General features: G+C 40.2%; 1 protein-coding gene across 12 annotated transcripts in view; it reads right to left on the bottom strand.

The window, feature by feature from the left end:
- Positions 1-15,477, bottom strand: part of PHACTR4 (phosphatase and actin regulator 4) — a 117,578-nt gene that overhangs the window by 20,941 nt on the left and 81,160 nt on the right. For 5 of the 12 annotated variants that reach the window (XM_027109459.1, XM_027109460.1, XM_027109452.1 and 2 more), the window contains 4 exons: positions 9,289-9,459; positions 8,569-8,649; positions 2,318-2,482; positions 1,205-1,600 (listed from right to left, as the gene is read on the bottom strand). In XM_027109459.1, coding sequence (XP_026965260.1) covers positions 1,205-1,600; positions 2,318-2,482; positions 8,569-8,649; positions 9,289-9,427 — 781 coding nt within the window. In that variant the 5' untranslated portion in view covers positions 9,428-9,459. Of the gene's footprint in view, positions 1-1,204; positions 1,601-2,317; positions 2,483-8,316; positions 8,409-8,568; positions 8,650-9,288; positions 9,460-10,413; positions 10,442-15,477 lie in introns of those variants that run through there. The other 7 variants (XM_027109450.1, XM_027109462.1, XM_027109456.1 and 4 more) reach the window with 3 other exon arrangements.

Below are 15,477 nucleotides of genomic sequence, written 5' to 3' on the forward strand. Positions count from 1 at the left end.
CACAAGGTTTTGAAAATAAGTATATGAAAGCTCCTCAGTCCTCAGAGATAAGTCAACACAGCACTATCCATCCAAGGTAGTGATAATAATAATAATAACCTTCATCCTGTTTTTATCAAGCTCTCCAACCTGCTATAGTCACAATGAATTCTAAGCCTGTTTTTCAAGGTTCTAGTCACTCCATACAATTTGGTTAATTAGCCATTTGATGAGCACACTTTTTGTTTCTCCAATCATTAACAAAAACTTTAAGCAGTACTAACCCTAATATCATTTTTCTTGAAAAACTACCTTTTTTCCTCTCCTCCCTTTCTTAAAATTCCTCTAAATTTATATAAGGAAAACTGACCTAAATATACTATAATATATTCAGGTAAATATAAAAAAATTACTAAACCAATAAAAAGTTACTGGTTATCTTCCCTGCTTTCATTCTTCCACCACTTATTTTATTAAAAGTAGCATTCTTAACTCTCCTGAGACAAAACATGATTTTATCAGGATAATTTAAATACCTTTGCAGTTCCCCATGAATGTACTATGCCAGACACTGAATCGCAAGTTACACTGGCACCTATACAATCATCTTTTTGTCTACTGGATTTATGCTGAAGGAAGGCATTGGCAGTTTAAAGTAGGTTAAAGAAAAAACCCTTTTCTCCAAGCAGATCAAACCCATTGTAGTCTTCACACGTACAGTCCCCCAACTACAAACAGTAGTTCAGAAACATTGTTTTAGGAAAATAAATATTAATCCCCCAAAACTTGAACCTAATTTTAGTGATATTTAACCCCACTGTTTCCATTTATAGCCATCTGCCTCATTTTCAAGGCTTTTTTCTATATTGAGGGCATTCATAAGGACAAGCTATGGAGAACTCTCTCACAGACCAAATCAATATTGTACCAGTTATCCAATAAAACAACTGTCTTGGGCTTCCCTGGTGGCGCAGTGGTTGAGAGTCCGCCTGCCGATGCAGGGGACACGGGTTCGTGCCCCTGTCCGGGAAGATCCCACATGCCGCGGAGCGGCTGGGCCCGTGAGCCATGGCTGCTGAGCCTGCGCGTCTGGAGCCTGTGCTCCGCAACGGGAAAGGCCACAACAGTGAGAGGCCCGCGTACCGCAAAAAAACCCCAAAAAAACCAAACAACTGTCTAAAACCAAACCAAACCCCAAACAATGGAAATCTAAAGACTTACTTACCAATGACAGGGTTGCTATTTCTGTGAGCTGGTTTAGGGGGAGGGATAGGGGGCTGCTTGGCAGGAACTGTATGAGTGAGGCTCGGGGTAGCAGTAGTGTTAGTGCTGGCAGAAGAAGCAGGCAGAGTCCTGGGTGCTTGGGAAGGGGGGACAGAGGAATTAACAGTTTTTGCTGGGTTTGTGGCAGCCGTGGTGGCAGCAGGTGCTGTGGTGATGGCAGTGGTGGGCGTGGAGGAGAGTGGTCTTGCTGTGCTGCCAGAGGAAGTGGCATCCTTTGCTTGCCCTTCATTTGCTTCGTGAGAAGAGGACAAGTGTCTTTTAGGGGGAAGTAAAGGCTGTTTGGGTACATTCTCAGGAATGGACTCTGCTTCAGAATTAGGCTGGTTTCCAGTTGAGCCTGTGTAATAACAGATGTGATTTAAAAGGAAAGAGTTACAAGACAGACTGAAAAAGCTAACACACCCATAGCTTACGGTCAATTCCATCCATTATTTAATGTATAGATTGGTTTACGGACAAAGTTTCCCAACCTCAACGTACTTAAGGTATATGACACTTTCTCAATCATAAGACAGACTTGTTATGGTAGTGATTCTTCATACAAGAGCCAGGCAACTGGACACAGAGTCCCTTGGGTGGAGGAGGAGGAATGTGTAGCTTGAAAAAGTCCTACAATTATCTGATATTTAACATCCTCTTCCATCCTTGAGAATCACACATTTAGGTATTTTGTGAATACAAGAATGAGTGGAGAAATTGTACTTAAAGTGGCAACTAGGTGAGGAACTGCTAGAGGAGAACAGAAGTCCCTCTGGATTTTATTTCTCCCCTGGCTCTTGTAAACCCCCGAAGTAAATTAGAATGACTGATCCATGGCTCTTAAACTAAAAAATTCAGAGTTGGGCTTCCCTGGTGGCGCAGTGGTTGAGAGTCCGCCTGCCGATGCAGGGGACACGGGTTTGTGCCCCAGTCCGGGAGGATCCCATGTGCCGCAGAGCGGCTGGGCCCCTGAGCCAAGCCTGCTGGGCCTGCGCGTCCGGAGCCTGTGCTCCACAAAGGGAGGGGCCCCAGCAGTGAGAGGCCCGCGAACTGCAAAAAATTCAGAGTTAATTACCTAGTCGCTTCTTTGGGTCCTCTTCTGGAATAGGCTTCTTAAGACTTGCTATTCTTCTTGGTTCTTCCTCTACTTGGACTGGACTAGAGGATCTGGCACTCCCTATGGGGGTGGTATGGCCATTCTTTAACGTGGCATGGCTCAACTTCCCTGGATCCTCACCACCTGCAAGGTCCAAAAGAAAGAGCAAACTGATGGACTGGTGTGGTCAGGTAGGGAGAAGAGTTGGCAATTTCTAACCTTTCTTATCCCCTTTATCCAACCCTCTTCCTGTTTTAGCTTATTATTTAGATTTTATAGTAGTAATGAAAATAAGTAGTTCTTTTTCCAATAAACATTTGATTGTCTATTATGTGCCGGGTGCTTTGCTACATGAATAAGACAGATTTATTTCACACAAATAATTACAATGCTAAATGTTAAGAGCTATTATGAGTGATGTGCTATGGTACAAATGAAGAAACAATTTTCTTGGGGGTGGGAATGGGGTTAGAAAAGCTTCACAGAAAGTCGTAGCTAAACTGAGTCTTAAAGGAGGAGTAGGAGCCTGCCACTCGATGACAAGATGAGCAAAGACCATGTAGGAAGAAGAAATAGCATGTATGAAGGTGTGAAATTATTCGACATGTTTGGGAACTGACAATTAGTTTGTCCTGGCAGGAGAACAGATGCACATAAGAAAAAGTTAATAGGAATGGAAAGGCAAGCAAAAGCCAGCCTATGAAGGGTGCCAAGCACCATGTAAAAGAGCCTGGACTGAATCCTTTAGGAAACAGGAAGCCAAAGAATTAAAGTAGGAGAGAGATATGATCTGCTCTGTCTTTTAGAAAGTTAATTCTGAGAGCTGTGAGAAGGATGGATTAGGCAGTGATTGGAATAGGAAAACTAATAATGAGCAGAATGTAGGTGAGAAATAGCAGAGGGTGCCTGAGGGCATTAGGAGTGGACAGCAAGGGGGAGAACTGATAGACACATCAAAGGTAAAACACGGTACACATGATGAATTCCTATAAGCTAAACTGCAGGAATGATCACTAGGCTGCAGGCTTTGGGATGAACACTCATCGCTATTAAACTTGTAGGCAAGATCCTTTTATGGAGGAATTAGACAAGTGTTCCCAGTTACTGCTGAGGTTTCCTTTGGAGGAGAGAACTGAAACACTGAGGTTAGAGACTGAAAACTGTCTCACCTCCTAGTGTCATGGGAACTGGAACTATTTGCTCTCTAGTTACTCTCTTTGTTTTCCATAGGGAGACACTCTTCATTTTAGTGTCTCTTGAGTTAGTCCCTCGAGTTCTCATAGACCAGACTCCCTCACCCCAACCCACCACTTCCTACTAAGAGATTAGACAGTATCATTCTTCATACAGTCTCAGAAAGAGGTGGAGCTTGGGCTAAAAGTAGTATAAGTCTGAATGAAAAATGTACTTCTAAAGTGAAAGTATTCTGACAACTATTTGTTAAATTTTAAAACAGAGGAAGGGGCAAGATGACAACAACTATGTAAATGTTGTAAGTTACTGCTTATGTTAATATAGCGCACCTTTAACAAAAACAGGACTTTCTAGAATGTAAAGCAATGAATCATTTCAAAGCCCCTACTTTCTTTCTTTTTTAAAAAATATTTATTTATTTTTGGCAGCATTGGGTCTTCGTTGCTGCGTGCAGGCTTTCTCTAGTTGCGGCGAGCGGGGGCTACTCTTTTGTTGCAGTGCTCAGGCTTCTCATTGCAGTGGCTTCTCCTGCTGCGAAGCATGGGCTCTAGGCACGTGGGCTTCAGTAGTTGTGGCACGCGGGCTCAGTAGTTGTGGCTCGCGGGCTCTAGAGCGCAGGCTCAGTAGTTGTGGTGCACGGGCTTAGTTGCTCAGTGGCATGTGGAATCTTCCCGGACCAGGGCTCGAACCCATGTCCCCTGCATTGACAGGCAGATTCTTAACCACTGTGCTACTAGGGAAGCCCAAAGCCCCTACTTTTAAAAAACATACAGTGAAAGGTAAAGACACATTATTAATTAGTTTCTACTCAGCACATACCAGCAAAAGTGATCAGTCATCTTGCAAGTTACTTAATCAGGACTGTCTACTTTGAAGTAAAACTTCTTATATATACATATATTTTAAAAAAATAAATTCATTTATTTATTTTTAGCTGCGTTGGGTCTTTGTTGCTGTGCACGGGCTTTCTCTAGTTGCAGCGAGCTGGGGCTACTCTTCATTGTGGTGTGCGGGCTTCTCATTGCAGTGGCTTCTCTTATTGCTGAGCACGAGCTCTAGGCCCATGGGCTTCAGTAGTTGTGACGTGTGGGCTTCAGTAGTTGTGGCACGTGGACTCAATAGTTGTGGCTTGCGGGCTCTGGAGCGCAGGCTCAGTAGTCGTGGTGCACAGGCTCAGTTGCTCCACGGCATGTGGGATCTTCCCGGACCAGGGCTCAAACCCGTGTCCCCTGCATTGGCAGGTGGATTCTTAACCACTGTGCCACCAGGGAAGTCCCAAACTTCTTATGTTTAATGCAAAGGGTTTGTGCTAAATGCTAACAGAATAGAATAGAATTAGAATCTGGCCTCAACATCTATGAGTGCCTCTCAACCCCCAACTCAGAAAATCCATTACATATTTTATAATATAGTCAAGTCAGAACCATAATCAAGCCAAAAGCCATCTCTGAGTATGAAAAGAACTGCAAGGTTCAAATACTGCTTTTAGCCTAAACTGGAGATATGTAAGCCAGGCTGTGAGGCCCATCTTAGTTTCTTCTTTTTTAAAAAAATTATTTATTTATTTATTTATTTTTGGCTGTGTTGGGTCTTTGTTGCTGCACGCGGGCTTTCTCTAGTTGCGGCTAGCGGGCGCTACTCTTCGTTGCGGCGCGTGGGCTTCTCATTGCGGTGGCTTCTCTTGTTGTGGAGCATGGGCTCTAGGCGTGCGGGCTTCAGTAGTTGTGGCACGCAGGCTCAGTACTCTTGGCTTGCGGGCTCTAGAGTGCAGGCTCAGTAGTTGTGGCTCAAGGGCTTAGCTGCTCCGCAGCATGTGGGATCTTTCTGGGCCAGGGATCGAACCCATGTCCCCTGCATTGGTAGGCGGATTCTCAACCACTGTGCCGCCAGGGAAGTCCTCTTAGTTTCTTCTTACAGAGTACAGTTTAGGTCAGTTCTCTGGTTGGCAGAGGGACATCTTGTCCAATGGCTACAATTCACTTAGCAACTGGACCTCTGAGCTTGCTTCTAAGCTGTAAACAACTTGGATCAAGAGCCAATAGGAAGCATATGGCAAAAAAGACTGAATGAAGGTGAAAAACAAGAAAGAAGTCATGTATGGGGTTTGGTGAGTGAGCAAGAAAGGTGAGAGGTAGGAGAGGGCATAGGGTGAGGAATGGCTATTATCAAAAAACAATGGCCAAAGACGTTGCAACAGAGGCATTATAACTGTAGTTACCCACCTAAATACCTAGAAGTTTTTGTGTCCTACTGTAAAAAAACAAATAGACTCATGAAAATTTAGAAAATTTAGAAAAATATAAAGAAAAAAAATCCCCTACATTCCTATTCCAACATCCAGAAATAACCAATGCTAATAATATTTTAGTATTTTTCCTTCAAGCTTGTTTTTTCTACTTAAGCTTTTATATAGTTGAGACAATAAATACATAATTTAATTAAATTTTGCAAACAAGCAATATATTCAAATGGTTCAAAACCTAAAGAGTATAGTATTTCATCGGTTTGGTTCCTTTCTTCCACCAACCAAAGGATATATTTTTAAAATTTGGCTTTCAGGGCTTCCCTGGTGGCGCAGTGGTTGAGAGCCCGCCTGCCAATGCAGGGGACACGGGTTCGTGCCCCGGTCCGGGAAGATCCCACATGCCGTGGAGCGGCTAGGCCTGTGAGCCGTGGCCGCTGAGCCTGCGTGTCCGGAGCCTGTGCTCCGCAACGGGAGAGGCCACAACAGTGAGAGGCCCGCATACCACAAAAAACAAACAAACAAAAACTTGGCTTTCATATTTTGTCTCATGCTAAGTAATTCTAATGAAGAGAAATGAAATGCAACCAATGTACTACAGCCTTACTCTTCTGATAAGCTGCTTCATAAAAGTCATACATTAGAGAAAGTCCTGACATTATTAAACCAGCAGTGAGTGTTGAAATACCAAAACATGATCTTTATGACAGACAAACAAGAAATATTAGGGCAGCAATATGGGCCTGGAGACAAATTTGGTATTTAAAAAAAAAAAAAGGAAATGACACAGTACTGCAGCTGGCACAAAGCTGAGGATGTACAAAGAGACAGAGAATGGTTGTCCTAAGGATCCTTCACCAACCACTCAACTGCAATTCCAGAGTTAAAGACTGCAGCCAGATAAGGTAGGTACTTGGAAGGAAGGGTGAAGGAAGCTTTTTTTATTCCTCAGCAAGAAAATGGACTTTAATACAGAAAATTAGGCAGCAATTATTGGAAGGGGTTTACCCCTTATGTTTACCCCCTAAGCTGAGATTCCTTAAACAAAAAAATCAATTATTCTCATTTATGTTTTAATATCTTTTTCTTCATTAGATATTTTCATTCCCACAAAAAATATATGCCCAATTATATGCAATAAAGGGGTGGGGAAGTGGGAGGTACAAACTACTGAGTGTAAGACAGGCTCAAGGATGTATTGTACAACATGGGGAATATAGCCAATATTTTGTAATAACTGTAAATGGAAAGTAATCTTTAAAAATTATACAAAAAATGCCTTCTTAAAATAAATCAAATATAGATGGTATGCCACTGAATTCCATAGAAATATCTTATCATTATTTAGTATTTTTCATTGTCAAGTTTAATGCCAGTAGAGAAAAATGTACAAAATAGAAATGTAAATTTCAAAGACATATTACAAGGAAAACACTTGTGTGATCATCATGGACATTAGGAAATAAAATGTTTTCAGAGCTCTCTGAAGCCTCTCTCTCTCCCTAGTAACATCCCTTTCCTTCCCCCACAAAGCAATCAATCACTCTCCTAACTCTTATGATAATCCTTGCTTTGTGTTATTATAGTTTAACCACATAAGCATGCATCTCCAAACAGTTTTTCCTTTTTCTTTTTTTTTCTGTTTTGAAGGCATTTATTTCAACAGTTCATTCACTAAAACCCCCTGAGCTTTAGTCCAAAAAGTTAGTTTCCATTTTCTTTTGATAATCAGGAGAATCAACCCACTTTTCTAAACAATCACTTTTTTAGATCATTTACTGGGAGAAAGTATCTTTTAAAAGCATGTTTGGAGTGAATTTGTAAGCAAAAATTAGTAAAAGGGCAAGAAGAACTTTTTATTCCTCAGTTCAGTCTCAACTCACATTTAACTTTTAATTATTTCCTATCTTGTAAGAGTCATTGCTGCCATTAGGCCTTTCTTTGTGAGGTGGCCAGTTTTCTCCTTAACACAGCTCACTAAACTCTTTTTTTTTTTTCCTAACACTGTTTTTTCTTCACACTTACAGAAATGATACAATATATATTCTTTCATGACTGACTTCAATTGCTCAGTATTACTTACGACATTCATATTAAAGCATGTAGGTATAGTTTGTTTGCATTGCTATATAATATTTCATTTTATCAATGTGTCACAAATTATGTATATATTTTACTATTGATGGACATTTGGGTTGTTTCCAATTTTGCTCTGCTGTTAATAAATATTGCTGCTATGAGCATATTTATACATATCTCCTGATACACACGTATACGTATTTTTGTTGCGTATATACCAAAGACTGCACATAGGTTTACATATCTCCAGCTTTCATAGATTATGCTAAACTTTTTTTCAAGGTGATTCTTCCACTTTAACACTTGCATCAATAGGTGTATGTGAATTCCACTTATTTCATACCCTCATCAACTCTTGTTGTTGGTCATCTGATTAATTTTAGGTTTTCTAGTTTATACGTAGAGCTATTTTACTTTGGTTTTAATTTGTATCCCTTAATTACTAATGAAGTAAAAAACCCACCTTTTTGTTTATTGGGCATTTGTATGTACTCTTCAGTGAACTGTCTGTTCAGTGCTTTTGCAGACTTTTCTACCGCATTGCCTTTTTCTTTTCTAACAGAAGTTAGAAAAATATATATTCTAGATGCATGAACAGTTTTTTTAAGCCCCCTTCCCTCTCAACAACAGCAATAATAAAGAAAGGAAATTCAAATACTTAGCAGAACCAAAGACCAAGTGTACAGAGACAGGCATATGCTATTTGCAAACTCACCCTGCTCAGGGTCTTCCAACAGAACCCCTCTTTTAACCAGCTCTTCTCTCGGTTTTCGCATAGATATTTTTCGCTCTAAAACTAACATTAAATTGGAAAAAAACACTCAGAAATGTGGCAGATAAAATTCACCTCCTTAGGTAAAAGAATAAAGTGATTCAATCTTCTATTCTTAGGAAAGAAAAGAACACAAAAACTAACTTTGAATTTAAAAACTTAATTTCATTCACAACCTGTACTATTGGGAAAATATCATTTCCAAAAAGAACTATGCTTTCATAAGTTTAGCTTTTCCTTTTTTTAAATTTTTGGCCCGCCACCCGGGCCCTTGGCAATGAGAGCGAGGAGTCCTAACCCACTGGACCGCCAGAGAATTCCCTCCTTTTTTAATGGAAATCGCAATAGTAAGATACTTATGGATGAACTACTTCTGGGAGGAAGTGGCCAGAATAGAAAAAAAGAAGCATCTTATATCTGCTGTAGTTCAGGAGCTCCATTCACCACTCAACTGATAAACATGAACCCTATCAAAATACCAACCTAGGAATGAGGATATAGCATATATGGCTTAGTGAGTGACCACTTGTTTTTTTAATTAAAAGATTCAATTCCCTTTTCAAACAGGGGGTTATAGAAACTTGGGAAGAGAATGAAAAAGTTAGGTACCTTCAATGGGGAATTCTCTAACTCAGAACATATATTTAAATCTTAACATCTCACCTTCTGATGTCTCTTTGAATTTATCGCTTTTTTTTTTCCGCCATTTCCAGGGCTTGAAGATCTTGCCAAACCCTGAGAACTTGCTCTTCCTTTTGGTAGGAGGTGTTGTGTCTCCTGCTTCCACACTGTCCATGACCATGCCTGGGTCTGCAGTGGGCTGACCTGCTTCTTCTGTTGCATGGTGAGAGGGAGAAAGGGAAGAGAACAGCCAATTTATTATTTCAGCACAATCTTGAAAATGTCCCTTCCCCTCTCTTCCTGTGGTAGTTGGAAAGGACCAGAGCAATGATAAAATAATCATGCAGACAGACTCCTTGACATCACATGGACACCAAACATCAAAATCCATAACAGATAAATTACTAAGGAGGAAAAGGAACCAAACGGAGCTGACATCATTTTAGGACAAAAATTCAATGAGATGATCATAACCAGCTCAAGTCTCTTAAAGGCACACACACGCACAAATGTGGATATCTTCCCAATGTGCATGAGATCTTGCCCCAATGTAGGCTATTGCTGTTGCTATGCTCATCCTCTTGGCATGGGGGAAGGCCTGTCTCAGCTAACACCACTATCTCTTGTGTCATTGAAGCAGAGAATTCTACCATCGGTGAGTGAGTCATTATTCTCTGTTAAACACTGCCCTCCCTTGCCCTCCTTTTTCAGGATATAAATAGTTCAGGGAGGGGGGTAACACTTAAGTATTAACACCTTACTTGTATATGTTATCAGATTATTTTCTCCCTTCGCAAAAAAGACCTTAGGTAGTTTTGGAGTATTGGAAGGGGCTTGGGGGGCGGGGTGAGGCAGGGGTATTAGTGCTTCAAAATAAAGGAAAACTTTTTTGAAAGTAGAGATGAGATTTCAGTTTGCTTATTACAATATTGCTTTAGGGACAATCCTGATTCTAAAGATTTGACAAGAAACATAACTGACATGATAAATGTGCAGGATCGAAATGAAAGGCCATGAGTCCCTCATAATGACCACACATGCAGGGTTTAGTGAGTGAGCTTTAGTGGCAGAGAAAGGAGCAGCCAAGACTGGGCCAAGAATAATAAAAAAAAGCAGGAAGGCAACAAAAAAAGCAGGAAGGCAACACAATACAACTTTGCACTCCACCTACTGTCCCAGCGTTCTTTGGAGAAGTCTAGAGGAGAAGAAAAAAAAGAGTCATGTGGAATAACAATCCTGGAATTAAATTGGGACCTTTACTTTATAGAAATACATCAAGGACCACATACTGTATAATCACATGTAATAAGTTAACATGTTTATTGTAAACAATTTCACATTTGAAGCAAATAATGCATTTGGAGGTGGGGGGGACAAAGGGGCATAATATATACTCTTAAAAAAAACCCTCTTAATTCAATAGATATTTTTTCATAAGAGAAAATACACAATCAACAAGCATTAATTTTTTTAAAGAAACACTTGACAAATTCAATCTTTTTTCACTTCATAGATGCTGAGTCTAGGGAAGTCCGTTGATAAAGGTAAGATTTACACAACAGTAATTATCAGAGCAACTGCAGCAATGGCTGCTGATGCATTACTTTGCTATGCCTAAGATGACATAGGCAAAACAGGGGTCTGGTTCCTGAAGTGCAACAGATGAAGATGACAGAGGACAGTGACTCTTTTCTTTACTTGAGGGCATCTTGGGTCTCAACTACTTTAATTCTTTACATGAAATGCAGTAGAACATGGTTATAACATTGGATCATATTTTTTAAAGTTTAGTTGCTAGAGACGTAGAATAACTCCTATCCTAACAATTTCCCCTCAATGGTACCCCAGGATGGACCACCAAGAGTGGCACTAGGGTGAACACATGGTACTGTTTTTAAGAGTGAGTGCTTTAACTAAGACAGTATTCTACCAATTGTGGAATGTCAATGAGACCTGGACACATTTCAGAGCATTCATGATATCATAACATTGATATTTAACATACGTTAATGATAACACTTGCAGAAATGGAGATAAGTATCATAAGTTGTTCATTCTCAAAGAGTAGCCTTCCTTACAGAGACAAGGAAGGACTGAAACTTTAAATCTCTTGCTAACCCACCCACTGAGTGAAATTCACTGAGTTCCAAAAGACACACAGGAAAATGCCTGTTTGGTTAAAAGTAATAGGGAAGATAATATAAAAAAACAAAACCCAAACCAAAACAAAACAAACAAAACCCCAAACTAACAGTATGAAAGTAAAGGTTATTAGCGCTATGTGACGCTTTTACAAAGAAAAATAGCCAAAAACTTTAGGAATGTTAGGTGGTAACATATTCACAGAAAAGTTCCTGTCTGTAAAGTCCTAAAATGAAATATATCCAATCTAGCCTGCTTCCACTAACTTCCTGGATATCTAATGACCTTCTAAAGTAGGATTTAGTTCAACCCTTTTAGTTCTTCATTATATTGAACAACAAATTTATCTGTCCTTTCTCTTATACATTCAAAACAAGAAAATCATGATATCCTTTCAAACATATTTACACCTGCTAGCATACAAACTCAAAATAAGTTCAGTTTCTATTAAGTCACAGTGTGTGTGGAAAATACCAACAGCTTACGATAAAAATGAATGCATCTGCCATCAAGGCACTGAAAACAAAAAGCAAAGAGAGCAGTACTTTTTTTCTTTGACGCTTTATGAAAATGTGTTTAATCTTCATGTCCATAAAGCTTTTAGAAACTGGTATGCCTCTTGCATCAGGCAGTGAGGTTCAGCCACACCAAGTCCTGACCCAGTTATCATCCCAAATTCATTCATTCATATTCTTATATTCTCACATTCTCCTTTCCTTCCCCTTCTCCCCTCCTCACTTTCATGACAAACAGAACATTATTTCCGTGACACCCAAATCTGTTCCAAATATTTGGAATCAGCCCAGTTGCCTTTTCAAAACACAGAATCTCCAGGAGCTGGGACCTAAAAATCTGTTTTTAAAAATTTCTCAGGCAATTCTTATGATTAGTCAGCTTGTTAAATGCAATTCCAGATTACTATCTGGAAAACTTTTGCATGTTAAAAGAGACAGGCAGACATTCTCTGCACGTAACCTAATTCTCTTTCTTTCTCCCTCCCTTCCTTCCTTCCTTCCTTCCTTTCTTCCTTCCTTCCTTTCTTCCCTTCTTCCCTTCTTTATTTTTGGCTGCGTTGGGTCTTCGTTGCTATGTGCGGGCTTTCTCTAGTTACAGCAAGCGGGGGCTACTCTTCGTTGTGGTGCATGGGCTTCTCATTGCGGTGGCTTCTCCTGTTGTGGAGCATGGGCTCTAAGCACTTGGGCTTCAGTTGTTGCAGCATGTGGGCTCAGTAGTTGCAGCATGCAGGTCACTTCAGTAGCTGTGGCACACGGGCTTAGTTGCTCCGTGGCATGTGGGATCTTCCCGGACCAGGGATTGAACCCGTATCCCCTGCATTGGCAGGCGGATTCTTAACCACTGCACCACCAGGGAAGTTTCTATTTATTTATTTTTTGATGTGGACCATTTTTGAAGTCTTTATTGAATTTGTTACAATATGGCTTCTGTTTTCTGTTTTCATTTATTGGCCATGAGGCACGTGGGATCTTAGCTCCCTGACCAGGGATGGGACACGTACCCCATGCATTGAAAGGCAAAGTCTCAACCACTGGACCGCCAGGGAAGTCCCTATTATTTTTTTTTAAAACATTTATTTATTTATTCATATGGCTACGTTGGGTCTTAGTTGTGGCACGTGGGATCTTTGCTGTGGCATGTGAGATCTTTTGTTGCGGCGCGGAGGCTATCTCTAGTTGTGGCATGTGGGCTCTACAGCGTGCGGGCTTAGTTGCCCTGTGGCATGTGGGATCTTTGTTCCCCAACCAGGGACTGAACCCATGTCCCTTGCATTGGAATGAAGATTCTTAAACACTGGTCACCAGGGAAGTCCCTAACTAGGTATTATTTAGAACTAGAATAGGGGCCAGGGCCATGAACATATTTTTTCAAATACAGGTTAAAAACAGAGTAGGGGGCTTCCCTGGTGGCGCAGTGGTTGAGAGTGCACCTGCCGATGCAGGGGACACGGGTTCGTGCCCTGGTCTGGGAAGATCCCACATGCCGCGGAGCGGCTGGGCCCGTGAGCTATGGCCGCTGAGCCTGTGCGTCCAGAGCCTGTGCTCCGCAATGGGAGAGGCCACAACAGTGAGAGGCCCGAGTAATGCAAAAAAAAAAAAAAAAAAAATACAGTAGGAAGTTACATGCACTGCATTACCTAAACTATAATATACATTAAAAAGGAGAATGGGATATTCACAGAAAGTTAGACAAAATGAAAAGGCAGAAGACTTTGTACCAGATGACGAAACAACATAAAACCCCAGAAAAACAACTAAATGAAGTGGAGATAGGCAACTTTCCAGAAAAAGAATTCAGAATAATGATAGTGAAGATGATCCAGGACCTCGGATAAAGAATGGAGGCAAAGATCAAGAAGATGCAAGAAATGTTTAACAAAGACCTAGAAGAATTAAAGAACAAACAAACAGAGATGAACAATACAATAACTGAAATGAAAAATACACTAGAAGGAATCAATAGCAGAATAACTGAGGCAGAAGAATAAGTGACCTGGAACACAGAAGGGTGGAATTCACTGCAGCAGAACAGAATAAAGAAAAAAGAATGAAAAGAAATGAAGACAGCCTAAGAGATAAGAGACCTCTGGGACAATATTAAACATAACAACATTCGCATTATAGGTGTCCCAGAAGGAGATGAGAGAAAGGACCCGAGAAAATATGTGAAGAGATTATGGCTGAAAATTTCCCTAACATGGGAAAGGAAATAGCCACCCAAGTCCAGGAAGCGCAGAGAGTCCCAGGCACGTTAAACCCAAGGAGAAACATGCCAAGACACATAGTAATCAAATTGACAAAAATTAAAGCCAAAGAAAAATTATTAAAAGCAGCAAGGGAAAAATGACAACATACAAGGGAACTCCCATAAGGTTAACAGCTGATTTCTCAGCAGAAACTCTATAAGCCAGAAGAGAGTGGTATGATATATTTAAGGCAATGAAAGTTAAGAACCTACAACCAAGATTACTCTACCCGGCAAGGATATCATTCAGAATCGACAGAGAAATCAAAAGTTTTACAGACAAGCAAAAGCTAAGAGAATTCAGCACCACCAAACCAGCTCTACAACAAATGCTAAAGGAACTTCTCTAAGTGGGAAACACAAGAGAAGAAAAGGACCTACAAAAACAAACCCAAAACAATTAAGAAAATGGTAATAGGAACATACATATTGATAATTACCTTAAACGTGAATGGATTAAATGCTCCAACCAAAAGACACAGGCTCGCTGAATGGATACAAAAACAAGACCCATCTATATGCTGTCTACAAGAGACACACTTCAGACCTTGGGACACATTCAGACTGAAAGTGAGGGGATGAAAAAGATATTCCATGCAAATGGAAATCAAAAGAAAGCTGGAGTAACAATACTCATATCAGATAAAATAGACTCTAAAATAAAGAATGTTACAGGAGACAAGGAAGGACACAACATAATGATCATGGGATCAATCCAAGAAGAAGATATGATAATTATAAATATATATGCACCCAACATAGGAGCACCTCAATACACAAGGCAACTGCTAACAGCTAGAAATGAAGAAAACGACAGTAACACAATAACAGTGGGGGACTTTAACACTTTACTTACACCAATGGACAGATCATCTGACAGAAAATTAATAAGGAAACACAAGTTTTAAATGACACCATAGACCAGATAGATTTAATTGATATTTATAGGACATTCCATCCAAAAACAGCAGATTACATTTTCTTCTCAAGTGCACACAGAATATTCTCCAGGACAGATCACATCTTGGGTCACGAATCAAGTCTTGGTAAATTTATGAAAACTGAAATCATATCAAGCATCTTTTCTGACCACAATGCTATGAGACCAGAAATCAATTACAGGGAAAAAAACGTAAACACATGGAGGCTAAACAATACGTTACTAGATAACCAAGGGATCACTGAAGAAATCAAAAAATATCTAGAGACAAATTACAACAAAAACACGACGATCCAAAACCTATGGGATGCAGCAAAAGCGGTTCTAAGAGGGAAGTTTATAGCAATACAAGCCTACCTCAAGAAACAAGAAAACTCTCAAATAAACAA

Source organism: Aethalodelphis obliquidens, unplaced genomic scaffold, assembly GCF_003676395.1.
Source record: "Aethalodelphis obliquidens isolate GAN/ISIS:26980383/991018 unplaced genomic scaffold, ASM367639v1 scaffold9, whole genome shotgun sequence".
In the NCBI taxonomy this organism is placed as follows: domain Eukaryota; kingdom Metazoa; phylum Chordata; class Mammalia; order Artiodactyla; family Delphinidae; genus Aethalodelphis; species Aethalodelphis obliquidens.